Source organism: Pimephales promelas, chromosome 8 (genome assembly GCF_988280905.1).
Source record: "Pimephales promelas chromosome 8, fPimPro1.hap1.1, whole genome shotgun sequence".
NCBI lineage: Eukaryota > Metazoa > Chordata > Actinopteri > Cypriniformes > Leuciscidae > Pimephales > Pimephales promelas.
The window spans coordinates 37,994,435-38,021,293 of NC_142776.1; the positions used below are offsets into that span (position 1 = coordinate 37,994,435).

Sequence of the window (26,859 nt, forward strand, 5' to 3'; positions counted from 1 at the left end):
TCGAGTTAGATATGGAAGAATCTTTATTGAACACCTAACAGGTGGCTTTAAAGTATTTGTTCATTCTCATAGCAATGACAAACACAAAATCACTTATTTTACATATACATTACAGCTTGGCCATAGACATGCCTTACAAAGGCAACTAGGAACTTCAACGAGAACATTGAGACAATGATTGAAACTATACCACGGATAGACAACAGAAAATGAACATTATTGAACACATCCTGTGGTTTCCATAAAGTGGAAGGACTTCATTCTCTGTTGCGTGTTATTTATATCACAGTTGTTGAAGACCCATTGGGTGAGCTAGACGTGATACAAAACCACAGTCCAAAATCAATAACTCGGTAATCAAGCTTTAGCTGCTAAAGACAAGTATAGTTGGCCCTGCATTAAATGTGAGGTGATTTTACAAGGAATTCGCTGGTGTAGTGGGGAAAATGTGGTGTCTGGGATTTAGGCCGTGTGTCCGCCAAAGCTTTGGGCGCTTGAGAGCGTTTTGGCAGCGCAGCGTGTTTTTTTTCCGTTGAGACGTTTCGTTGCTATGATACAGAATATCCACAGCAGTTTGAATGTTGACAGTTGGTCGGTGTGGTATTAGTCCCGCCCCTCCTCCACTGTGATTGGACGGCTGGGTAAAAAGTAGGGGTGCGCATTGGCACTGCCCTCACAATTCGATTCGATTACGATTCACCAGGTACCGATTCGATTCTCCGATGCATTGCGATGCATCAAAATTCTACTGCACACAGCAAGAAAAATTTTCATCGGCTGGAATGTGTCGACTTTTTGTGTTGTTGTTGTTGAAGCCAACTCAGGATGCTAACGATCAACATGGTTCGTGACGTTAGTTGTATTGCCAACATATTTGATTTTAGTGTGGCAGGTTTTACACACCGCGTAAATCTTATCTAGTTTCCCACGAAATGTGTCTTTCAAAGCTTTGGGTGCGTTTTTGATTACCCGTCTATCGCGGTCATCTCCCTCCGCCTCAGCCATCTTTATTTTTGTTGTTTTGCTCCCGGAAGTAATTTAAACTTCAAAACTTTGTTGTCCAAGGCTAGAAAATAAACAGTGACATAATCGATTATGGCACTTTGCCGCATCGACGCTGAATCGTGCATTTCCCGCATTGCGATGCATTGCAGCATCGATTATTGTTGACACCACTAGTAAAAAGTGACAGTGATGAGTAGGGTTGGGTATCGAGTATCGATTGGAACCGAGACTAACTTTTCGTTTTTCCTTGAATCGTTCAAAAGTAAAAATTTCGATTCCTAGTTTCGATATTCACAGTCCGCTGAGCGGAAGAAGAAACCGCTGAACAACACCAACGAAGAAGCGTCTACCGGAAGTGTTGGCATAACCGCGCGAGTCGAACATGAGTACCTTACGTCGGCGATCCAAAGTGTGGCTTCACTTTTCTAAAAATAACGAAATCTCGGCAAAATGCAAAATTTGTGACAAAGAATATTTTTACAGAAGGGGTATTTCCTTCAGAAAGGCCGTTGGTTAGCAATGTTAGCTAAACTTTTTTGACCCTGCCTCTTAAAAGAATCGGAATCGAGAATCGTTAGGAACCGGAATCGAAACAAGGAATCGCAATCGGAATCAGAATCGTTCAAATTCAAACGATACCCAACCCTAGTGATGAGCGATGCGTTTTATCCAAAGTTGAACATTTTTCAACACGCCGGGCGCTCGGCGCTTCAGTGTGAAAAAAACCGCTCAGCGCCTCGGTACGCTCATGGCATTTAAAAAACATTTACGCCAGGCGCGTGGAAAAACGCTTTGGTGGACACACGGCCTAACAGATATACATCAGTCTTTTGGCTTTTGTACTTTTACAGGTCTCGCTAGTCTCAGCCCGATGATCGTCGGGTGCTATGTGGCGATGGCCTCCATGATCTCGTGGCACAGACACTGGCAGAAGCCGTAGAATATGCAAAGGACCAAGGTGGAGGGCACCAAGCTGACCAGGATCACTCCCATCGTGAGCTGCTGGATCATCAGCAAGTAGATCCCCAATGGCAGCGAGCTGAAGTACACCAGGCAGAGGAAACCCATCAGAAAGCGGGGAACCGTACGGGACGTCCAAGCCCGACATTTCTGCACGGGCAGGTGGCAAGGCAAGGAGTCCAAACTGGCTGGCCGATACAAGCGCACCATGTTCAGCATGCTCATGGATTCAGAGGACTGAGACTCTCCAGGGACTTCCATGATTGTGATGACGAGGCAATCGGAGGAGCTGTGGGCCTGCTCTCCTCCGCTCAGGCTGTTGGGCGTCAAAAGGACCTCGCCGCTGGGCACGGTACCACTCTTGCGAGCCCGGTCCTGGTAAGTCAGAATGGCCAGGATGTTGCTGTCGTCTTGAAGAAGCCAGATCTCCTCGTCAGGGACGTGAGTCTCGTGGCGGCAGAAGGGGCAGCTGATGATGCTCGGAGACGAGTCCAGCTCCACCATCTTCTTGAGGCATTTGGCACAGACGCGGTGCAGGCAGCTCAATACCTTGGGCTTGCGGGCCCGGGTGTCAAAGCGATTGTAGCAGATCTTGCACTCCAGTTCCTCTACTGTGTAAATCACAGGCGCCTGGGAGCTCTCGGTCTCCGAGTCGGACTTCTGGCTCATCCTGAGAGATGGAGTGCGACCAGGTGCGAATGTTCAAACTAAGCAGATTTTAGATTTTAGCAGAGTCCTTGGTTTCACCTGAAAGAATTGCTTATGTTCATTTACAAAACCTTGCAGCACATAATGCTGATTATCGGTTCTAACAGAAAGCCATGACACCCTGATATATTTATGACCTAGTGCTAAATGAGTATCTTCATTCACTGTTCGCATGCAATTCAGAAACTTGCGTGGGTTTTCCCAGCCTTTTTTTTTTTTAGAGAAAGACAAAAGATAAATAAATACAGTCGACACCAGAGAGGTCCAAAATATACTCCATATTAAGCGTCAAGCGTCTGCCAATTCCTGTGAAATCAGAGTCTGGGCAAAGTGCATATTTTGTGTTGTTATCCATAGCTGATTGTGGAATGAGGAGGTGGAAGAATCGCGGTTTCAGAGAAAGTCAGCAGAATCATCCTGAAAACGGATATTTTCTTTCAGGTTTGGCCACACTTGATTGTGACCTTCAACTATGAAATTTCATATTGTCCTTGGGAGTTCTTGGAGATCTTTGTTCATTCTGCCAAAAAAAACAGAAGAGACAGAGGCGTCAACTAGATGCAATAAGAATGCACCAATTTATGTTAAAGGGTACATATCATTAGTTTTTACTTATGAATCATACATTTGTGGTCTATATAAAGCATAACTGCAATGCTTGGGTCTGAATTCCTCATTATTATAGCTCCACAAGCCCCTTTTCTGATGTGCGTCTGTGAGCGACCCGTTTCGAAGCGGCCCCTTTAAATAAAAAGGAGTTGCGTCTTTCCCCGCCCGCTCTCCAGGTCGATGAGTTCACGGTCGGTTCAACTCCCCCCGTTCGGCCATTATTGTAGTTTGATTAGAGATATACGATTACTATAGCTTCAAAGAACATTTTTATTCACATGTTAACAAAATGTCAAACACGGAAGACTAGTCCATCAAGCCTTACATATTCGAGCCAGAGCGAGCGAGTTGAAAAAGACGACGACGAACCTGCTGAACAACATTTTCATAATATGGATGCAGGGGTATGTAAGTTAAATTAACTATGTTGTGTTATTAGTGAAAGTGACTACGGTCTAATCTTTACCACTAAAAATCTGTATTGATAATAATATTATAACTTGCGTTTAGAAAAGCATCAGCAAACACAGCAGCTAAATGATAGAAGGAATTTACGTTACCCCTCATTCAGACGAAGTCGATCGGCAAACCCTTCTGTATAACGTTACTGGCGTAAGTGGGAATCCTTGAAGTGCTTCAGGTCACTACATCCAACAACCGAACATTTTGACTTGCCCTCTCGTAACTTCTGCATCATTGAGCTCGGACTTCAAAATCAGAGCGAGAAATAATAATGGCGGATTGCTCGAAGTGTTGGAACGGTAGTAAACCGGTGTGACGTGATAGTTCAAAAAACGTAATAGAGAACAGAAAAATCTGAACAGGTTGAAAAATACGACCAAAACAGAATATAAAGATATAAACGAAGCACCTGAAGAGAATAATTTCATCTTTTCTGTACTTATAAACACTCCGAATATACCACAAAATGCATTTAAGAGCTAAAAAAGTGGATTTTGCATGATATGTCCCCTTTAACAGCTTGTCATCTTGACTTACCTTTTGTGAGTAAAACCCCAGTAATGTCACTGAGCAATGTCCTTCCTATCAGGCGTATTTAAGTGTAAACATAGGGGTTGGGGCGTGTGTGAGCATGCACACCACCCTCAAAAAAAAAAAAACAGTAGTTGTCCCTCCCAGTATTCAGATTTATGGCCAATCATTGATCCTGGCTTTATAACTTGAACCCCAGATATTTGGTTACATCTTTCTAGATGTTTTATTGATCAGAGGGGACGTCTATAGGAGATAAGTGTGTCGAAACCATTCAAGCGAAGGCTGGCGGAGGGCGTAATTAGCTCCTGTATTTCCTGATTCCTTGTGGACGTGATTTACTCCAATCTGACAATGAGAGGCAAACAAGTGATGCAAGTGGAGTCTAACACAACAAGACCGAATTTAATTTCCCACAACGTGTTTTTTTCATTCTCTCTCCATCTCTCTTTCCATGTCTCAAAGCACAAGTTGTTCGAATTCGAAGCCAGTCTATAAATAGCATGCGTACGGCGCTAGAGGATACAGGACCCCCTCCCCAACCTTGATGACTGTGATAAGGACTGTCACACAGTCGAGGACACGGAGATGCACTGAAATTATGACTTTGACATTATATGGCAGCTTGTCTCTAAGGGTTCTTCAGATAGGTCACAGAAATGCCAGAAGACAGTGGGTCAAACATGAAGTAAGAGGAGTGAAGGTTAAAAGAACGCTTCCGTCACAGAATTTATTTGCCATTAAAACGGCAGCGAGTCAATACACGCTAAGGGCACATCTACATTTAGCGGAGTAATCAATGCCTTTGCAGTGGAATATGTTAACTGCGTTATACTTAGGTCATGGCTGCAGTTTTCAAGTGGCTTTTACTCGTGTATCTTTATTTGACATGGACATACAATTACATTGGACGAGCCATATGCATTTGTTTTTTAGTGATTATAGCATACATGCTAATTTTCAACACCTGTCCACGGAAGGCTTTTGAAAATAAAATAAAATACAGTTACAAGGGGAGGGAAAAAAAAAAGAAAAAAAAACAAATAAATAAATAAGTAAACAAAAAATAAAAACAGCAAGTATCAAAATCAGAAAGTATTAGTAATAGATTATACATGTGAGCACTGTTGTTTAGTTTTCAGCCATTGTTTCAGTCCGCTGTTAAAAGCATTTCCATCTGTCTCTAGTTTCAAATTAGTGGGCAAAGCATTCCAGAGTTTTGGCCCCTTTACAGAGAAAGCAGACTGACCAAAAGAGGTCTTACACTTTGGAACTAGACAGTCACCTCTGAGTGACCTTTTTTTTAAATAAAGGTTTTAAATAAAGGCAATTTGTGTTAGGCTGAAATTCAGGGGCTGGATCTGCACTTATGATAATGTTGGCTTTGAAATAAACATTGGCAAGAAAATCGAGTGTGTGCAGCCTGAAATGGCAATGCATCGGCCCAAATTAGTTAATGCTTCCATTTATAGAACACGTCCTTCTAACCCTTTTCATTTCTTAAACAGCCATATAGGAAGACACATCATGGCCATATTCCAGGAGGACAATGTCAAGATGCATCAGGCTCAGATTGTGAAAGAATGGTCGAGGAGCATGAAGAAGCTTTTTCACACATGAATTGGGACAGACCTTAAAGGGTTAGTTCACCCAAAAATGAAAATTAAGTCATTAATTACTCACCCCCATGCTGTACCAACCCCGTAAGACCTTCGTTCGTCTTCGGAACACAAATGAAGATATGTTTGATTAAATTTGAGAGCTGTATAACTACCACATTGGCTCCTAAGGGACTGCCTCTTGACGGCCCAAAAAGTCAATGAAGAAAATGTTTAAATATCCCAAGTGACTACCGTGGCTCAACTATATGTTTATCAAGCGACGCGAATACTTTTTGTGCGAAAAAACAAACAAAAATAACGAGTTTATTCGACTATTTCTTTTCTTCCTTGTAGGCCAGAACGAGACTTCCTTAGATTTCCACGACGCATGCGCGAGAATTGCGATCTGCTCACACCAGCTTACACTACTTCAGATCGCAATTCTCGCGCATGCGGCGTGGAAATCTAAGGAATCTCGTTCTGGCCTACAAGGAAGAAAAGAAATAGTCGAATAAACTCGTTATTTTTGTTTGTTTTTTTGCACAAAAAGTATTCGCGTCGCTTGATAAACATATAGTTGAGCCACGGTAGTCACTTGGGATATTTAAACATTTTCTTCATTGACTTTTTGGGCCGTCAAGAGGCAGTCCCTTAGGAGCCAATGTGGTAGTTATACAGCTCTCAAATTTAATCAAAAATATCTTCATTTGTGTTCCGAAGACGAACGAAGTTCTTACGGGTTTGGTACAGCATGGGGGTGAGTAATTAATGACTTAATTTTCATTTTTGGGTGAACTAACCCTTTAAAGTCCCCATGAAATCAAAATTGACCATACTTTGTTTGCCTAAATTGATCGTTTTGTGGTGAACAATTCATTCATGCAAGTCAATCCACACACAAAAATTTTTTGGCTTCGTAATCTTTACATTTTGAAAATGCCCCTCCCCACTGCATTGGAGGACCTTGCCCGATGACGTAGGCTTTACGATTTGGGTGTCTCCTTAACATCCATAACCACGCCCCTCCAACTGACAGCTGATGTGTGTTTCCGAGCGCCGAGCGAGCATTGATTGACAGCTTGTGTAAATTGGCGTCATCCTCCATTTCAGAATGAAACACCCATTTTTCTAGATCCAATCAGGTGCTACTTGGAAAAAAAAGCCACGCCCACTATTTTGCCTCATTTAGTATTCCGTTTCTCTCGGAAATGCGTCACAACACTGGAGAAAAGTCGTTTGCAACTTCCGGTTCACGGGGACTTTAAAGGATAATTCCGGTATTTAACACCTTGAGTCTATTTTGTAGTTTGTTTTGAATGAAATAGAGTGGTGGACTTAGAAATTTCGACAATGGGTCCTTTCTCGACTTTTTGACTATTTTAGAATCGCCTGTGACAGCGTTAGACTGGCTGTCTATGGGCATGCACAAACATGTCCTTAAAACAACCCTTAACGTTCATTTTCAAAACTGTACAACTCACCGAGTGCTTGGTGGTGTTCATTGATGATTAAAAACAAATATATCGGCGCTATGTATGCTTTCAATCCGTGTTGTTTGCTATAGTGGAAATATTTTTTCAGATACCTCACAACCGCGTATTAACTTCTGCTCGATATTTGAGTCTGAAGCGTTAGCACACTCCCGACCACTTGATGGCGACAACCAGGACGCTGTACGGAACACGGTGTCTAGCGCACCGTAAAAAAGTCACAGACACAGTCAAATATGGCAAGACCTATGGGTAAGATGGAGAACCGAGCGAAAAGACAACCAAACCAAATGTAAACAGACCCCTTTCCGTTCCCGGTAGCTAGCCTAGCGCAGTAATATTAACGAGCACTGAGTCCTCCAGCAGACATCAATGCGATTTTAAATAATGACAAATAAAACACGACAGAAACGTCATTTCGCTAATTCGCTACTTGTTTCGGAACATCAACGAACACCACCAACCACCGAGTGCACAGTTTTGAAAATGAACGTTAAGGGTTGTTTTAAGGACATGTTTGTGCATGCCCATAGACAGCCAGTCTAACGCTGTCACAGGCGATTGTAAAATAGTCAAAAAGTCGAGACAGGACCCATTGTCGAAATTTCTAAGTCCACCACTCTATTTCATTCAAAACAAACTACAAAATAGACTCAAGGTGTTAAATACCGGAATTATCCTTTAAATTCAATGAAAGTGTTTGGGGATGAGACTTTACAGGGTGCTGGACATCTAAGAGGTCATCATATTATAAGAATATCCTGTAAGTTTCAGAACTGAAAACGTCCTTGTTAGTCCAATAAAAGCTTTTATTGACACCAGGCTCAGCAAACGACTCGTTTTGCAAAGTGGGGAACTATTCGCCTTATTCACTTGGCGGCCATTTTGAAAATGGAACGCCGCTGAGGGGTACACTCACCCGGAAGGATGCATGCGACGCAGCAGCACCAGCAATGAAAACTCGCAATGCGGACCACCAATCATTCCTGTCTGCCCGAATTAACGATGCAAAATGTGAAGCAAAGTGCCAGTGACTGAAACATCCCCCGGGCTGTGTTAATTAAGGGATACAGTACCTGTATCGGAGGTTTTATCCACGACATTGAACGTAGGAAAGGACGCCTTGCCAGTTTCTGCGAGCTTGCAGCAGCCAGATTAACGTTAGTAAACTAAGCTGTAATATGGAGTTGTTGACTGTGTAAGTTACTATGTTAGATACAATTGTACTTTATTGTTTAGATAGATACACATCCAGTAGCTTACATACACACGCATGTAAAACAATCAAATCACTCACATGTATGTAAAAGGAAAGAGGAGAAGTGATTTTAAGGTCTGACAGGGACTGATCCTGTTACACACTGACAATGATAAGCTGCTATGGTGACAATACAAGTTTACATATGTATTCATAAAGAATAAAAATAATGATGGTAATGGATTTGTATAGATTCTAATAGTACACAGTCAACTTCCTACAAGCTTGCAGAAACTGAGGTAAATTGGCGTCCATTCTTACGTTCAATGTCGTGGATAAAACCTCCGATACAGGTACTGTATCCCTTAATTAACACAGCCCGGGGGATGTTTCAGTCACTGGCACTTTGCTTCACATTTTGCATCGTTAATTCGGGCAGACAGGAATGATTGGTGGTCCGCACTGCGAGTTTTCATTGCTGGTGCTGCTGCGTCGCATGCATCCTTCCGGGTGAGTGTACCCCTCAGCGGCGTTCCATTTTCAAAATGGCCGCCAAGTGAATAAGGCGAATGACGTCAAAGAGGATAAAACACCACCCCCGCAGAAGAAGATTAAGGGCCGGTTCACATATCGCGTCTTTTGCGCGCTCAAGTTCGTTATTTCAAATGTAGGCGCGCGGTATGCGCGCTCATAATGGAAGCGACGCGGTCGCGGTGCGACGCGCTCGTTTTTTCCAGGCGCGTCCGCGCCGCATCGAGATAAAAACATCTCAACTTTTCAGAATGCCGCAAGCGCACCGTAGGTCACGTGACACGAACCAACCAATCAGCTTCTTCGCCATTTTTGTTACCTCTTCTTAAAATATAATCAAACTGGTCCTTGTCCACTCTGAAATAGGCTTTGAACCTCCCATTGTCCAGGCGGAGTTCCTGAATCAGCTGGTGAAATTCCCCATGGTTCTTGCGTTTTTGTAGTAAGGGGTGCACCCAAACACTGCGGCGTTTTTTAACTTTTCTGAGTAAATAAATCTTGTAACAGAGTTACAGCAAGGGTTTTTCGGTGGTGGAAATCCATTGCTGAAATTTCCTTCATGTAATGGAGAGCGCAGCTGATGGTTGCTTAGCAACGACAGACGCCTCCGGAGTGCAACCGCCCTAGCGCTTCTTTGGAAAAAGGAGAACGCGTGCGCCTAGCGTTTTCTACGCGTTTTTAGGCGCGATATGTGAACGGCCCCTAACACCGCTAGTTTAGCCCCGCCCACCAATTCACGAATAGCTAAATAACATAGATGCCTACCGCGTGATGACAAATCGGATCGTTCTACCGAGTGATACAGAATATTGTGCAGCGCCTGGTTGTGGAAGAAGACAGTCGCTGCATAGGCTTCCTCTGGACTCCAATCGGACTGCATGGATAAACTTTATTTTTAATGACGTTCCAGCTGATGAGGTAAAACATCGTCCGTCTGTTCGGTTCATTTCACTTTTGTGGATTTGCAGACCGATTAAGAGTAAAGAACGGCTATATTGGATCCGACAGGAATGGTGCAACACACGGACTCTGGGTCGAACATGTATGGGCCAATCATTCCGGTTGCCATTTGACAACATTGGACGTTTTCAGAACACGACGGGTGAGTTGATACTCATTATAATATGCAAAACTGTTATCCAATCACAGCAGTGGGCGTTTACTTCCAAGTCTTCAATGTGAGACGCCCATAAAAACCGAGCGTTTTTCAGCTAGGCTCAAAACTAGGGTAGAAAACAGCCTATTCATTTTGATGTTTTTGATTGCAAAAACCAAGCAAACGACAAAAGTTGACCTCAGACGACAATATAATAAAATTTAAAAAGCCACCCCTTTAAATCCGAAAAAACGTGCTTAATTGTCATGATAATGTCAGAATAAAAAAAATCTTAGGGATCCTAAAATAGGCTTAATTGTCTTTAACCCTTGTGCTGCATTAGATTTTTAACACCGTTGAGTGCATTAAGGACCAAAAATGGCCACATATTAAACATTGCCTAAAATATTATATTTTATTATTATTTTCCACTTTTACCAAGTTAAATCTTTTAACCAGCATCAGTCCTCATCATAACTACCAAAAATGTATTCAATTTCACGATTTTAACCCTTTAATTACCAGTTTTGTTTGCGAAACCATCGATTTGTATAAGAGGAAAAAACACAAAAATTCAATTATTTTCAATAAACTAAATGCAAAGAGAAAACTTTAGATTTGGATTATCACAGTCCCACTTTGCAAAAAATCCCACTTAGCGCGTTAGAGACCAAAAATGGCCACCTATTAAACATTGCCTATTGCCTAAAATAAGGTGCATTTCCACCCATAGGGAATAAATATGTAGTGATGTCATCTGGTGGAATACACTATATAATGCAAATATAATGCTTTTGCTTCAAAATGAAAGGATGTTTGTGCAAAAATCATGTTTCATGTATTACTGACAGCCTCAGATTTAAACAACGTTTTAATGGGTTTCAATGGGCCATTTTTGGTCTTTATGGTGCTGAGTGTTACTATTTGATCTACACATTGTGTGTTATACATATTTTGCAAAATGGGATCACATTTTTTACATGTATCCAAAAAGTCACAATTTTGCCAAATTTCATACCATTTGCATTAAAACAGCCAAAATGGTCAAAGAAATTAAACTGCAAAAGACCAAAAATGCCCCTAATGCAGCATAAGGGTTAAGCAAAAATTTTTTTAATTATTATTATTTTTGGGGTGAAATTGATGCTTGGGAGATTTACTCTCAATCCTGAGGTCTGTAATGAAAAATCAATTTCTATCTGTTTAAATCATTCAGGATGTCTGAGTGTCAGGTTTCTAAAATAACTGAATTTGAATAGTTAAAATGATGAGATGTATCAGTTGGTGTTTGTCATCATTTTGCTTTGGTGACCTGTAGTGCCAGTAGCGACAGGAGATGATTGCGTCTGTGTGTAGGCCGTGTGAGCAGCGGAAATAAAGATGCAAAGGGCGTTCACAGGAAAACACCATCTGTGTCCCGGTGCTGTGGGTTACATAAATAATACCAGCTCACCTGCCGGCTCCAATGTTTACGTCAGCCTTTTGAGGAGCATGCAGCCCTTCTGAAATGCTTAGTTGGAACATATAATCCTTATAATATAATTTTCAGCTATTTTAATTAAGTGCAATCTCTAGAGTATATAACAACTTCATGTTTAGTTTAAAAATGGGATTTAAATATGGTAATGAAGCTCTGAATTTAAGAATTTTAAGGATCACTGATCAAACTCAAACTGGTGATTCCAGGCTGACAACCAATGTTTACTAACCAAGGACTGAAGTAGTTAGATTAGATATGCAGATAAAGCCTATTTAATGGCAAACAATAAAAGGGCATAACTATATTTAACTACAAGAGTAGTAAACCCATCTGGTTTATTCACATTGAGCAAGTCATGAATGTTTAACTAACCTGACCGTTGAAGATTCATTCAGGTGTTGAAAGCGTTGATTCAGTCTGACAACGTGAACAGCTTTGAGTGGAACGTCAAGTGTTGTAATCTCTAATTTATGGTAATTACGACCAAGACAGGAAGGTATTTTGCACTAGTGCAAAGAAATACACATTAGATGTGTAACTGATGCTTGAGAATTACTGGCTGAAACTAAATTCTGCAGGACGGTAATGATCTCCAGGGAAAGGTCTGATCTAAAACTGGCAGAATTAGGTTATCTTAGAGCTATAAAATCAACAACACAAAAAGCAGCAATATGCACTACCAGTACTAGATGTAGAATCTACATAAATAGCATACTGTATTTATGTAATGTGATGTTTTTTTCAAGTATAACAAGGTATTTAATGAGCAAAAAATGTAGGATTGGACTTCTATCTATTTCATCCAGCAGGATCCCTTTCTGAAACACCACCGGCACACATTTGATGAGGCTAAAGGTCAAGTTCATCCTCAAGAGCGTCTCTGCATGCAATGCATCAATGGTAACATTTCTCTATTTTTTTTTGTTATTTGCATTACAAGCATTAAATTACTGTTAACTATTGGCAAGATTTTAGAAAGGCTGCATTAAAACAGTAATAATAGGTATCTAAATATAATAGGTATCAGCTTAAATTAGTTTAATGGGATTATGGAAACATAATATATATATATATATATATATATATATATATATATATATATATATGAAGAGTTCAGATGCAAAAGCCTCTAAATGCCATTTGAAATTTTCTTCTTTAATGATGATTTTTATCAAACTTGTATATTTAAGTTCAGTAATTTCACTTAAATGGCAATGATAATTACCTATTAATTGTTATTTAACTGAAATTACTGAACTTATATATACAAGTTTGATAAAAATCATCATTAAAGAAGAAAATTTCAAATGGCATTTAGAGGCTTCTGCATCTGAACTCTTCATATATATATATATATATATATATATATATATATATTGGCACTGAGTTCAACATCTTGACAGGAATGAGCCAGCAGTGTTTGTTTTCTGTGCAAAACTAAAGACATTGGACAATACAGGTAGCCTAAATAAATTTCTCATATCAATTCATGTTGACCAGTAATTTAATTTATGCAAAGACTGACAGCAACTCACTGCACCCAGCGGAGCCATCCGGACATCAGCAATAAATGTACCCTTGTCTTGACAACTGAACGGAAGGATATCAGATTGTGATAAAGATAAACTACTATAGAAGCATTACAGACACAACATGTTAGAAGAGATGCAATTAGTATATTGTGTAACCATATCTTATCTATTTACTTTTTTGTTATAGATAGATGGTATATTTTGAAGCAAATTTCCTTTCATGACTGTGCCTATTTGTAGTTGTTCCTAATTTTGTCTGACAGCTCAGTGGTGTTTTCACATGCGAGTTAGCCATTCAATTCCCTCAAGCGCAGGTTTAAATCGCACACAGGTAACCAGTGGCCTAGTTTAGACGAGTGACTCTTTCTGAGTCCTGGAGGAAGGGGTACATCTACTTGTGGGCCCAGATTTTGAAGGGAGATTTTTGTTATGCCGGCCACTGCTTGAAAAACATCAACAAATAGTCGTAAAGATCAAACTGTTCTCAATGGACTGTTGGGTTTTGCCAAGACATGCCTTTTTGCAATCAGGAACATTGCCAGCTCTGAACACTGTTGCTATAAATAAGTATAATAGGGGTTTTGAGGTGCAAAGCACTTAGAATCGTTCCATCTTTTGCACACTCTCTCACACATGTTCTTTGTGAAAGCAAGAATTGAATCCTTTTAGACAATTATGTTGCTCTTAAGCATGTATTAGGCTATAGTTTTAATAATATGTTTGTGTCTTGCATCTAGACCTGACTCTTTAAAGTGGCAGACTCTATTAATGATGGCGTTCAAGAGGCTTTTTCAGTGAGGTAATTACTATTCGTCCTCCACATATGACATTATATAACATGCTAAGACTCTTTTCTCTCCCTCTTAGTCCTCCCGATGACTGTAGTCACAGTTCATTAGTGAGGAGTCTGATACAGCAAGATGTACTCAATACAATACCTCTTTAAATCATTCATTGTCAACTGACTATACTGTAATCAAAGAAATAGGCATATAGCCTAATTATTTTATTCATTAATTATTTTGGGGTACAAACTCGCATTCAGATGAGAGAAATATTTTGAACAATTTTAGAGTCTATCAGTTAAAATATCAAGACTTGTGAGAGATTTATACAGTACATTTGTCATTGAGCCAATTATTTTAATAGGAAAACCTATTACATGAGCTGTTTATAAAACCATTAACGTAAGATAATGTTTCATAAAATCAAGCGAACTAATAAGATTTCAAAAGTCTCAGCAATTACTTTGCATGATTCAAATAATAGCTACTATAATGTTAATCGCTGGTCCAACAGGTTTTTTTTATATTTATCGTGAATTGTATTACATCAACAGAACAACATCATAGCTACTGATATTGAATAACGTCTCTAGTTTTTTGTTGTTGTTGTCGCAATAAACAAACACAAGTAGTATCAAGCTAATCACATTACGATCTGTCGCTGTGTATGCTACTATAATTTCTTGTTATTTGTTATTGCCAATTTTACATCGCTTTTCTAACTCATACGTCGTTTTAATATTTAAATGACAGCTCGGATAAATGTAATTAATTATTAAAACAAATTTGTCACACGTTTGCCGCGTTTCGGCGGGCGTCGTAAAAAATGTCCTTCGAATTCGTCGCGTGGAAACGTGATTTTGGTTGAAAACCCATGTAAACATTTGATGCATATTAATAATTTAACGGACAGAATCACGGTTTATATAATAAACTATACGCGTTTATAATCCGCAGTTATCGCAATGACACTCACCCTCAGGTCGGCTCGTCGTTTAAAGCGTCGTCCCTCCAGTTTGATATAACAGTCGTCCATTACCGCCACATTTTCTTTTTCTCTTCGCTTTGTGGTGAGTCACAGTCAATCTTGAGGTCCCATCTGTCCGAGCACAACTGCTACATCCCCCTCATTGCGGTAATGCTACGGATTCAGAAGCTGCACGGATTTCTCCTCAGTGGTTGCTGTGGCAACAGGAGCCAGCGCGCGCTCCGACCGGTGTCCACTCACTGAGAAAGCGTTTGACTTTCTCTTTACCGGACGCACGTGAGCGCTGCACTGCGAAGACAGGCTACTTTGACGTGAATAGATTATTTTTTTAAACGCATTTTTTTTTTAAATATTCACCAAGCATATATTAAATCTACTGTGCTATGTAATTAATTTTTGTATATATATATATAAAATTTCATGCAAGGTCATAACTGCAGGATTTAAAGAAATGCATCTTAATTAATGTGTCATTGTGTGGCATGATGTGTCAAATTATGTGTGGTATGCTCTTTTGTCGGTGTTAAACACTTGGGAACCAGTAACACCCCTGGCAGTAACACTTATTGAACAGTTAACATGGCGGATGACACAGCAAAATCAACAGATTAACAACCTATTATAAAATGCATATGGCAACATGGGGGAAGATGCCCCCTTTAAGAGCAATGTACATTTACTTTTAAACTGTAACATATTTAGATTCAAGTTTAGCATGTGCAGGATGATGATGCATTCACAAATGTGTTATCAAATATTAAAAGAGGGATAAGAACCGCACCCAACTCCGCTGGATAAATGGTCACCAAGTTTAAAAAAATAAATAAATAAAAAATTAAAATCAGATTATTATTTTTTTTTGTCATACTAAACTGTTTGCTTGAAGCATGTAAAGTCACATAATTTTAATGGCAAAACCAGAGTGTCACAAAACTATCACTGTAAAAATGAATGCGCTTTATCTAATCAAAAAAATTGTGGCAACAGATTACAAGCAATATTAATTCAATTTAACAATAGAATCGAATAATAATTAATCAAATTTTGCAACTGTCCCTTATCGAAACATTGATGTAAAACCTAACAAACAAAATTATAATTTGATTTAAGAAAAGTAAAAACATATCAATTTTATGTTTTTTAAGTAAACAATTTTATGTTTTTTAAGTAAACAGTTTTATGTTTTTTAAGTAAAAATCTGACAAGGCGATGATTGATCTGTTCTGTGTTTTCAGTATGCCACAAACAAATATGGGTGTCCCTCTATTCTGATGTTAACAACAAATATAGTGAAGCATAAAGGCAGGGCACTGACGTCTGAGACAAAACAAAAGACTTTGACATTTTCCACATGACCTTGCAAGAATAAATTCCAACATTCACTTAAACACACAGTTCAGTCAGCTTTCACAGGGGCAGTCTATTATTACACTTCAGTGTGTTGATTTTGTACAAATATATTGTAAGAATTTACCAATACCCTTAGGCCTGCTTGTTACTTGACCATGTTTCCCCCTAGTCTTTGTCTTTATACAGCAAAATTAGCTTAGTGAAAAGTTAACTTAAAATAAATACATTTGAAAATTATGTAGGCTATGTCTTCATTACGTGCAACCCTCTCCTTATGGGGTCAATTGCAACATTTGACTTTGTTTATAAGTATAATAACATGTTGCATTAGTGTGTGTGTGTGTGTGTGTGTGTGGCTAAGAGATGTATTACATTTGGACATTTTGGCTTTCCAATACAAACAGTCTCTGAGAAACTCAAAGAAATGCAAAAAGTGTCTTTCTCATGCAGTGCAGTGGGATGTGTTCTAGATGCGGTGTGCCTATATATGAAATGCCATATTAAGCACTCATTTTGATGAAAAATACCCTTTTAAAAGGCAGTCCAGTAGATGGAGCCATTGTTGTTGCTAAAGAACCCATGAGGTGGCATGAGGATGGACAGTTGTAAACGGCAGGAATGAATCACTGTAAAAAAACAAAAACAAAAAACAAAAACAAAAACAAAGACTTCATTTGCATCTGCCATTCTAAAAATATCCGTGCGGCGCCTTTAAGAGTCTGGCAGAGAATAGATCTCAGGATAACAGATTTATTCCAATAGACTTTACCTGAAAACCTGTATTCAGGTTAACCTAAATTATAAAGGCTAAATCAAACGATACATACATTCGTTCTTGTAGCCCAATGAAAGCATAACCGAGTCAAAATACGTTTTTCTTTACGATGCACAACTCATTATTTAATTTATTTGCACTTATTAGACTGTTCTCCATCTCTAATAACCATTTTCTATAACATTCTGCCCAAATAAATCGCATAAGCTTTATTTTTGGTTTATTCTTAGACTTAGTTTCGGTCGCAGAGGTTTCTGAGGGAGTTTCTTTTCTAACAGGAAGCTGCCCAGCATCTCTCGCGCTCTCACACGCAATCGAATCATCAGTAGAGCGCGAGCGCGGCTGACTGACTGACAGTTCGTTCCGTTGCCTTAGAAACTAGCGTAACTGTCGCTATAACCGTTTTTATTTCACGGGAACTATCGTGGAATTGATCAATTGCGATCTTTTCGTTTTCTTTTTTTTACTTTTTCAGAAACTTTTCTTTAGGGGGCGTTGGTTTGAAAACTTATCCAATGAGTAATTTATACGAAAATATCGACGGTCAAGAAGAACTGGACTTTCCATTACTTTTCTTGTACAATCAACCTGGCGGAGACTTACCTCAAGATGACCAAGGTTAGTGAATATCATCGCTAATTCTTAATCATAGTTTTATTTAGACCTTTCCTCCCATAGTTAACTTGGCCTACTTATTTTAATTGTATACAAAGCAAATAAGTGTCATTTATCTTACAAAAATAGTAATATGATCCAGTTTATCATGCTGTATGTTTACCACATACTATGATACGACGAATAAAATATTACCGTCAATCATAATATTATTGTAACATTTTGCATTTCCGTTTTGAGTTGGAGTAGAAGATGCATTGGTTTCAAATTCAAAAGTGGGTTACACACATTATGTGAAACCAAAGATGTAGTGGAAACGTTGAGGCAGCTAAACTGTTTTGTCAAGTATTAGTAAAGAAGAGCCTTGTTAGTTTACAGGAAATATCCATTCTAAATATTCAGTCGGTTATAATGTATATACACACAGCTTAGCACATGGTGAAATGACTAATAATGTGTTTTTCCGTTTGTTTGTCTTTTGTAGCTGATGACTCTGGCGTCCCCTCCAACCATGGCAGCAATCAAACTTCCCATTGCATTCATCAAGACCCTTCACTTTACGGTGAAGAGTCCATGTCCCAGCTTTCCAATCATTTCCCCACCGATGACCTTCTCACTTACGAGCAATCTGATATCAGACAGTCTCTCGAGCACTCCTCTTTGTTTGCCGCCCAAGCTGGAGCCATGCAAGGCAACCGCCCGAGAATTGAGATCACCTGCCCTGACCTGCACCACCATGACCATGCACCCACCAACCCCGTGAACATCAATCGGCCCATGCTCACAGTTCCAGGGTACGACATGCCCTACAGGGAGAACCAATGCCTCAGTCCGGCTAGTAGCACCTCCTCTACTAGCTGGCATTCAGATGGCTATTCTCCAGGAACGTACTCTCCATGCATCTCTCCCGGAGCTGGTGAAGGAAGTCTGGTCGGAGTGACTGAAGCCGATCTTTGCCCGATGATGCAGGCCATCCAAGCCTCAGGTTCTCCCAACACGTCTCCTCGCACCAGCATCACAGAAGACACCGTCCTGGACCGCCGCTCATCCTCTCCACGCTCTCGCTCAGCATCTCCGCAGGGGAAACGCACCTATGTTCAGACTCAAAACCTCCATTATGTCCGAGACGAGCCCACCGAGTTCTATCCACTGGCCAGCTTGGAGGATTCCTTGAACAACCTCAGCAACTTGACTAAACCGATCCCTACTAAGATCGTCAGACCTAACCTAGAGTATTCTGTCTACACGGAAAGCCAGGCAAGCCTGTTCCCAACCATGACGGAAGTGAAGAAAGAATTCGCTATGGAATCGTGCTATTTCATGCCGGCCAACTGGTCCAGTCAGGCTCTCGCAGGGGTTTGTAGGTATGAAATAACCAATCAATAATCTGTCAGTGACAAAGCAACGGTCTTGCGTTTATTCATGTAGCAGGTAAATGAGGAAAAACACAACCAACTGATTATAACCGGAAGTGAGATTTCCCAATATATATGTTATTTCTCCTGGCAGCAATGATATTAAAGGAGTAGTTCACTTTTAAAAAACACTTTTGCTGATAATTTACTCACCCCCATGTCATCTAAGATGTCCATGTATTTCTTTCTTCAGTCGAAAAGAAATTAAGGTTTTTGATGAAAACATTCCAGGATTTTTCTCCATATAATGGACTTCAATGGGGTCCAAACGGTTCAAGGTCCAAATGAGAGTTTCAGTGCAAACTGCAAACTGTTCAAAGGGCTTTAAACGATTCCAGGGTCTTATCAAGCGAAACGAGCGCTCATTTCAAAAATAAATAACAAAGTTTAAGTTTTATGAGCACAAATGGTCGTCTGTAATGAGCGTTCGTGACTCTCCTGTTCGAACCCGTTCATCAAAATGAATGAATCTTTTTCCAAGTCAGTTCATTCATTTCGTTCATCGAATGAACCAAATGACACGAAAAAAGATTTGTTCATTTTGATGAACGAGTTTCAACAGGAGAGTCACGAACGCGCATCACAGAACAGAGCAAGGCGAGCATTTGGTTCCCATTGAAGTCCATTATATGGAGAAAAATCCTGTGATGTTTTCATCAAAAACCTTAATTTCATTTCGACTGAAGAAAGAAAGACATGGACATCTTGGATGACATGGGTGTGAGTAAATTATCTAAACTTTTGGTTTCTCAAATTTTGAGGCCTCGGTTTTACACGTGTCTCTTCTAGAATCTCAGATCTTGTACTATCAGTCAGCAATCTCAATATTAACTCAAGCATTTCTAATCATATTCTCAAAATATTAACGGAGCCGAGCTGTCATCCATATTCATACTCTCACTGCATGACTAGTTTATCATCGTGTCTGTTTTAATTTCTTCTAATATAGTTTGGAAGAAACATTTAAGACAAAGAAAGTTGACCAGAATAGTCCATAGATTAACAGTCCTGGCCCGCATTGATTTTTATTCCTAGATCTTTGTAAATAAGTGATGTGTGATTGACTAAACGGTATCTCATCTCCCAGTATGCCAGTGGCTGCGTTGCCTGCGATGGACTGGCCTCTTCCCAGCAGCAGTGAACAGTATGAGCTCAGGATAGAGGTTCAACCCAGACAACATCACAGGGCCCACTACGAGACCGAGGGCAGCCGAGGCGCCGTCAAAGCGTCTGCCGGAGGCCATCCTGTGGTTCAGGTAAAATGAGGACAGAGCTGTGCATTTAGAAGAAGCGAAGCCGTGGGAGGGCGGAAAGGTTGTTTTTGTTTGTTTCTTATAAGGACGCGTGGGGAGGGATGTGAATTCTTGAGAATCGCTGCGTGTGAAAATGTGCACAAACGGTTGTGTGAGTGATTTAAAGACTTGAAACTGAGATGGATGTGACACGAATGAATCGAGGGGGGGGGGGGGGGGCAGATAGACATAATGCAATGATTGTGGTGACATTGTTTCCCTGTTAACGTGTGAAGTACGGTGTCCACGTTTAGGGAAATTAGCTGCCGCTGCGCCAACATGTCATATCATCTACACAGCTTGTATGCATATCTCACAGAGTATTGGCATCATTGCTTTTGAAAATGAAGACAAAAAGTGTTCATGCATACACTAAACATCAGCAGATTTAAAGCAAACATTTGGTTACAGGAATATTGTATCTTTTTATATTTAACTGTGGTTTATAAACCGTTTCAGTTGCGAGGGTACACCGGGACGGAGCCGCTGGCTCTACAGATCTTCATCGGCACGGCTGACGACAGGAACCTCAGACCGCACGCGTTCTACCAGGTCCACCGCATCACCGGCAAGACCGTCACCACCAACAGTCAGGAACGAATGTTGAGCGGAACCAAAATCCTGGAGTTGCCACTGGAACCCAAGGAGAACATGAGAGTTGTGTAAGAAGATAGTGATAGCAAGTAAAAATACCGGGGCTAGTTGTCACATGTGGAAATTGTCTCAGAGTCAAATATACAATTCTGCAAATGCTAGTGTCCTTCAGGTCATGTCAACTCACCTAAAGCGATTTATGCAATACAGAGTGTTTTAAAGGAGTAGGTCACTTTAAAAAAAACTTTTGCTGATAATTTACTCACCCCCATGTCATTCAAGATGTCCACGTCTTTCTTTCTTCAGTCGAAAAGAAATTAAGGTTTTTGATGAAAACATTCCAGGATTTTTCTCCTGGAGTCCAAACGGTTCATGGTCCAAATGAGAGTTTTAGTGCAGCTTCAAAGTGCTTTAAACGACACCAGACTATGAATAAGGGTCTTATCTAGCTAAATGATCGCTCATTTAAAAAATAAATAAAAAAGTTTAAGTTTTATAAACTCAAATGCTCGCCTTGCTCTGTTCTGTGTGACTCTCCTGTTCGAACTCGTTCATCAAAATGAACGAATCTTTTTCCAAGTCAATTCGTTCATTTCGTTCGTTGAATGAACCAAATGACTCGAAAAAAGATTCGTTCATTTTGATGAACGAGTTCGAACGGGAGAGTAACGAACCAGAGAATCACAGAAAAGAGCAAGTGTGCTTATAAAACTTAAACTTTGTTATTATTTTTTTAAATTAGCGATTGTTTCGTTAGATAAGACCCTTATTCATCGTCTGGTGTCGTTTAAAGCCCTTTGAAGCTGCACTGAAACTCTCATTTGGACCTTGAACCGTTTGGACCCCATTGAAGTCCATTATATGGAGAAAATTCCTGTAATGTTTTCATCAAAAACCTTAATTTCTTTTCGACTGAATAAAGAAAGACATGGACGTCTTGGATGACATGGGGGTGAGTAAATTATCAGCAAAAGTTTTTTTTAAAAGTGAACTACTCCTTTAAGGCAGCTTTACAGAAATAAAGAGGAAAATAACAGAATCGATTATGCAAACTTCATGAAATATGAGACAAATTCAAATTCTGCTGTAAAGCACCTCTAAAAAAGACAATAGTGTCTTATATTATTCTGACAAATAGCCTCCACTATATCTAGTTTAGGATAGTTTCTGTTCTTTGAATATAAAACAAAAATGAACTGGGCGTGATGAAAGATCCAGTGTTTTTTGAATTTTGCATGCTAAGTCTATGTCTATGTCTATGTTAGAGTTGACTGTGCTGGTATCCTGAAACTGAGAAATGCCGACATTGAGCTGAAGAAAGGAGAGACGGATGTGGGACGGAAAAACACCCGAGTGAGAATGATCTTCCGTGTCCACGTTCCTCAACCCGGGGGCCAGTGGCTCTCTCTCCAAGTGGCCTCACAGACTATCGAGTGCTGTACGCATTGTAACTTTCCATTTCAAACTCATTATTTTAACCATGCATGTTTGTGCACTAAAGCATCATATTTTCAATATCAAATGGGTTGTTTTACAGCTCAAAGGTCGGCCCATGAGCATCCAGCGGTAGAGCGTCAGGACGTGGACCACTGTTCGGTTCTGGGTGGACTGCAGATGAGCCTTAGGGGCCAGAACTTCACTTCAGAGTCCAAAGTCATCTTCTTTGAGAAAACACATGGTGAGTGAAACTCTTCTTCGTTGAGAGGGTTGGTCACACTTTTACTGATTGGTTAACCAATGGGTGTTTCAGTGGCTGTTTAGAGAGCAGAGAGTTATACAAAAAAAAATTTCGGACACTTAAAGGATTAGTTCACTTTTGCTGATAATTTACTCACCCCCGTGTCATCCAAGATGTCCATGTCTTTCTTTCTTCAGTCGAAAAGAAATTAAGGTTTTTGATGAAAAGATTCCAGGATTTTTCTCCATATAATGGACTTCAATGGGGTCCAAACGGTTCAATAATAAGGGTCTTATCAAGCGAAACAAGCGCTCATTTCAAAAATAAATATAAAAGTTTACGTTTTATAAGGACAAATGCTCGCCTTGCTCTGTTCTGTGATGCGTGTTTGTGACTCTCCTGTTCAAACTCGTTCATCAAAATGAACAAATCTTTTTTCGAGTCAATTCGTTCATTTCGTTCGTTGAATGAACCAAATGATTCAAAAAAAGATTTGTTCATTTTTTTTTTTTTTTGGATTTGTTCATTTTGATGAACGAGTTCGCCCAGAACAGAGCAAGGCGAGCATTTGTGCTTATAAAACTTAAACTTTTTTATTTATTTTTGAAATGGCCGCTCGTTTCGCTAGATAAGACCCTTATTCATCGTCTGGTGTCGTTTAAAGCCATTTGAAGCTGCACTGAAACTCTCATTTGGACCTTGAACCGTTTGGTCCCCATTGAAGTCCATTATATGGAGAACAATCGTGTAATGTTTTCATCAAAAACCTTAATTTCTTTTCAACTGAAGAAAGAAAGACATGGACATCTTGGATGACATGGGGGTGAGTAAATTATCAGCAAAAGTTTTTTTTTAAAAGTGAACTACTCCTTTAAGGCACATTTAAAAATGTCTGATCATCATCGCATTAGATGATAGACTAAGAATAAGTGGCTATTATCTGAGGCAACAAGACATTTTTAAGTGTCCAAATCCAAATCGTGTTATAGGCTATTTAAAAGGTTTTCAGCTACATCTAAACTCTAGACCGAAAGACACACGAACGTCACTGTCTGCAGTTTCCGTGAAAACGAATCTGTGAAGGTATACATTTAAATAGGGGAGATCCTAATCTCATTTTACATGGATGAATAACTACTTTACAATGGTGGAAGTAGACCTTCAACTACTATTATTGTGCTTTTGCGTGTTAACAGCACCAACCATCGACATAGTACTCTTTTAATATTTGACTTCTCCAGGCACCATTAGCCATCTGTGGGGAAGATTAGCATATGATTTGTTTGAAGTCGTATTGATGTGCTTTGCATATGCAGAGAAAAACGGTGGTCCAGGCTGAAGCTATGAAGGTAGATTGCAGTCTGGTTTGGCCAATGTTTGCAATAACACGAGTGAAAAAAAAAGAAGATAAGCCTTGCAAAGCTTGCATAAACACACACATATTACCGCCAGTTTGTCTGTCAGTGTTTAAAGACGTCAGAAACCTCAACCAACACCTACGCACTGTGCAAAACGTTAATTCTAGAACTATGTTTATTGGTAGATCATATGAAATACTTTTCCAATTATTATGCATGCAAGTTTAATAACTTATAGTCTACATAAAGGCAAGTAAAACATTTTGGTAACACTTTTGATGACTAACATGACACCTTCATAACCATGACATGACACATGTTATGAATATGAAGGAAGTTTTATGCATGTTTATGCAAGTGTCATTCGCTCAGTTATGACATTTTGAATGCAAATATGACATTGTTTGAGTTATGACACCTTGACATAAACCAATACATCATAGCCTGTCAGTGTCGTTGTCATGACAACTTGACATTACTAAGACAACACAACCGGTCATAAACATGACAGCAGATTAATGATCAAACTTAAGAAAGCATTTAGCTTTATTGGTTAACATTACATTAAACTGTCAGCTGGTTGGTTTTGACATTGGCTGTCATGAAGCCATTATAACATTTTAATGACAAATTCAATTAGTACCACTGTAGTTGAGGTCACGAAACATATTCATGACACAGTTATAATGCCTCATGAAAGCCAATGTCAAAGCCAACCATATGACAGTTTAACTTCATTTAATGTCAAGTTGTCATGACAAAGACATCTCAAACAACGTCATATTTGCATTATAATGTCATTATTGAGTGAAAGACAAATAATGACAGTTGTCATAAACATGCATATGAAGGTGTCATGTTAGTCTTATGCACACCCCTTCAAGTAAAGTGTTGCCAACATTTTTGATATATATCTTTAAAACCAATATATATATTTAATATATATATATATTTAAAACCAACGTTTTACAAAGATGCATTAAAATAAGTGAAATTACTTCGATTGATAAATGCAAAACCAAGTAAAGATTTAAATTCAATCAAATTAATTGATTTGCGGGAAACACCAGAAATGTTCCCGAATGTCAAGAATATTTTGAGTGACAGCTGAGTGAAATCTCAGTGTCACAGAAGGACCATGAGGACAATAGTATATATCAGCCGAGACGGCCTACTCTTTCTGACGCAAGCACAGACTTTAGCAGCACTTTCCATTTAGGTGTGCAGCGAGAGGATGTGGTTTGCTCTGCACAGATAGCATCTACAAGCAGAGTCTCTTTCCTTTCCTGTCCTCAAAGTGATAGTTGCAGAGCAGAAGTCACACTGCAGGAGAGTGGGAGTTTCATCCACTATGCATGAAACTTTCTCTCTGTTGCTTATGTAGAAGTCACAGACCAGCTATTTGTTGTGGCTTTGAACAGTAAAGGGTGTGTGTAGGTAAACGGATGTAAATTAGTTCTGAGTTTAAAAAAATAAGTCCCTTATGCTCATTAATATTGTGAAATATTATTGCAATTTAACCCCTTACCTGTCACCTGTCCGTATAGAGGACTTTTGTCACAAAAAGTTGACGCACACACCTTTAATAATCAAAACTTTGGGTTTTCATCCTAAAAGTTCATAATAAAACATATAATCTAGTATTTTTCAATAAAAAAGTATAATATTATCCTCTAAAAAATTATAATATATATTATCCTCTAAAATATATTATCTTTTTTATCGCCTTTTTATTATATCACATATTTTAGTAGTTATCATAAATTAGGTATCATTTGAAAGCTTACAAACTCAGAATTCATCCTGTGAAAACCGTTGCGTTACCATAGAAACGGTACTCTAAATTATTTTATCAGGCTCCGCCCCTTTTGGGCATCATTATATTTCATGACCTTTTCTAATCTTGACAAAACACATATTGTCGGAAAGGTCTGAGTCTCAAGGTTCTTAATTTTGTGACAGAATTGATATTTGGACAGAAATGTATTAATTTGTTTAGGCAGAATGTATACAATTAAATTCAATGGCACCCGGTGGCTATTTTTGGTACTACGCCTAAATAAAATCTCCATTTTTGTGATATCTGCTTCAAATTTGGAACATAACTTGGTTAGATTTATGGCTTTGATTTTATAGTAATTTTAGAGTAAAAACTATTTTGTAAAATATATATTTTATATCAAATAAAAAAATATATAGTATAGTATATTTGATTTAAGCTTCCATAACTTTTTCATACTTTCATTTTTTTCAGTAATCTGCTTGTTTCTTTAAAACAAGACCAAACTTGAATATATATTCCAAAGCATTCAAAGCAATGGAACATTTCTTTTGTAACATTATAAATGTCTTTACTGTCACCTTCGACCAATTTGATGCATTCTTGCTAAATAAAAGTGTTAATTTCTTTCAAAATAATTAGTGTAACTAGTGTAAAAACACCCTTTTTAAGATAATAATATGATGTTTCAAATATTTATGGTTCCATGCATGTTTTTTCTATATTCAAATGCCTGTTTTATTGTCTTAGTTGACTTACAGATATGGGAGGCGGAGGCGCAAGTTTACAGAGACAAAAGCACGTCTGTAAGCATTCAAGCTAAAATAATACACAACGCTCTTCAATAATGGTGTTTAAAAGGTTAATGTAAGTTGTGTTCCTATCAGAACCTGCTGTTCTTGGAAATCCCTCCATATCGGGACCCCAACATCTACCACCCGGTCAGAGTCAGCTTTCACGTGTTGAACGGGAAGAAGAAATGCAGCCAGCCTCAAAACTTCACCTACACACCCCTCTCAGGTGCGG

At 39.2% G+C, this 26,859-nt stretch overlaps 2 protein-coding genes across 5 annotated transcripts in view; one reads left to right on the forward strand and one right to left on the reverse strand.

The window, feature by feature from the left end:
• LOC120493362 (E3 ubiquitin-protein ligase RNF182) lies at window positions 1-15,240 on the reverse strand. 2 transcript variants are annotated; one of them, XM_039691922.2, is made up of 2 exons: window positions 14,965-15,240; window positions 1-3,193 (listed from the first exon to the last, which is right to left on the reverse strand). In XM_039691922.2, the coding sequence occupies exon 2, from the start codon at window positions 2,632-2,634 to the stop codon at window positions 1,891-1,893; it is 744 nt and encodes a 247-aa protein (XP_039547856.1). In that variant the 5' UTR covers window positions 2,635-3,193; window positions 14,965-15,240; the 3' UTR covers window positions 1-1,890. The 2 variants fall into 2 exon arrangements, with proteins under 2 accessions (XP_039547856.1, XP_088990640.1); XM_089134514.1 differs by lacking the exon at window positions 14,965-15,240 and adding an exon at window positions 3,843-4,056.
• nfatc2b (nuclear factor of activated T cells 2b) overlaps window positions 9,871-26,859 on the forward strand; it is a 21,676-nt gene continuing 4,687 nt past the window's right edge. Inside the window, exons 1-11 of one of the 3 annotated variants that reach the window (XM_089134513.1) lie at window positions 9,871-10,197; window positions 12,481-12,571; window positions 13,941-14,002; window positions 17,577-17,719; window positions 18,201-19,080; window positions 20,219-20,387; window positions 20,883-21,085; window positions 22,283-22,455; window positions 22,555-22,695; window positions 26,584-26,639; window positions 26,721-26,853. In XM_089134513.1, the coding sequence (XP_088990639.1) occupies window positions 17,617-17,719; window positions 18,201-19,080; window positions 20,219-20,387; window positions 20,883-21,085; window positions 22,283-22,455; window positions 22,555-22,695; window positions 26,584-26,639; window positions 26,721-26,853 (1,858 nt within the window). In that variant the 5' untranslated portion in view covers window positions 9,871-10,197; window positions 12,481-12,571; window positions 13,941-14,002; window positions 17,577-17,616. Of the gene's footprint in view, window positions 10,198-12,460; window positions 12,572-13,940; window positions 14,003-17,380; window positions 17,720-18,200; window positions 19,081-20,218; window positions 20,388-20,882; window positions 21,086-22,282; window positions 22,456-22,554; window positions 22,696-26,583; window positions 26,640-26,720; window positions 26,854-26,859 lie in introns of those variants that run through there. The other 2 variants (XM_039692934.2, XR_005625789.2) reach the window with 2 other exon arrangements.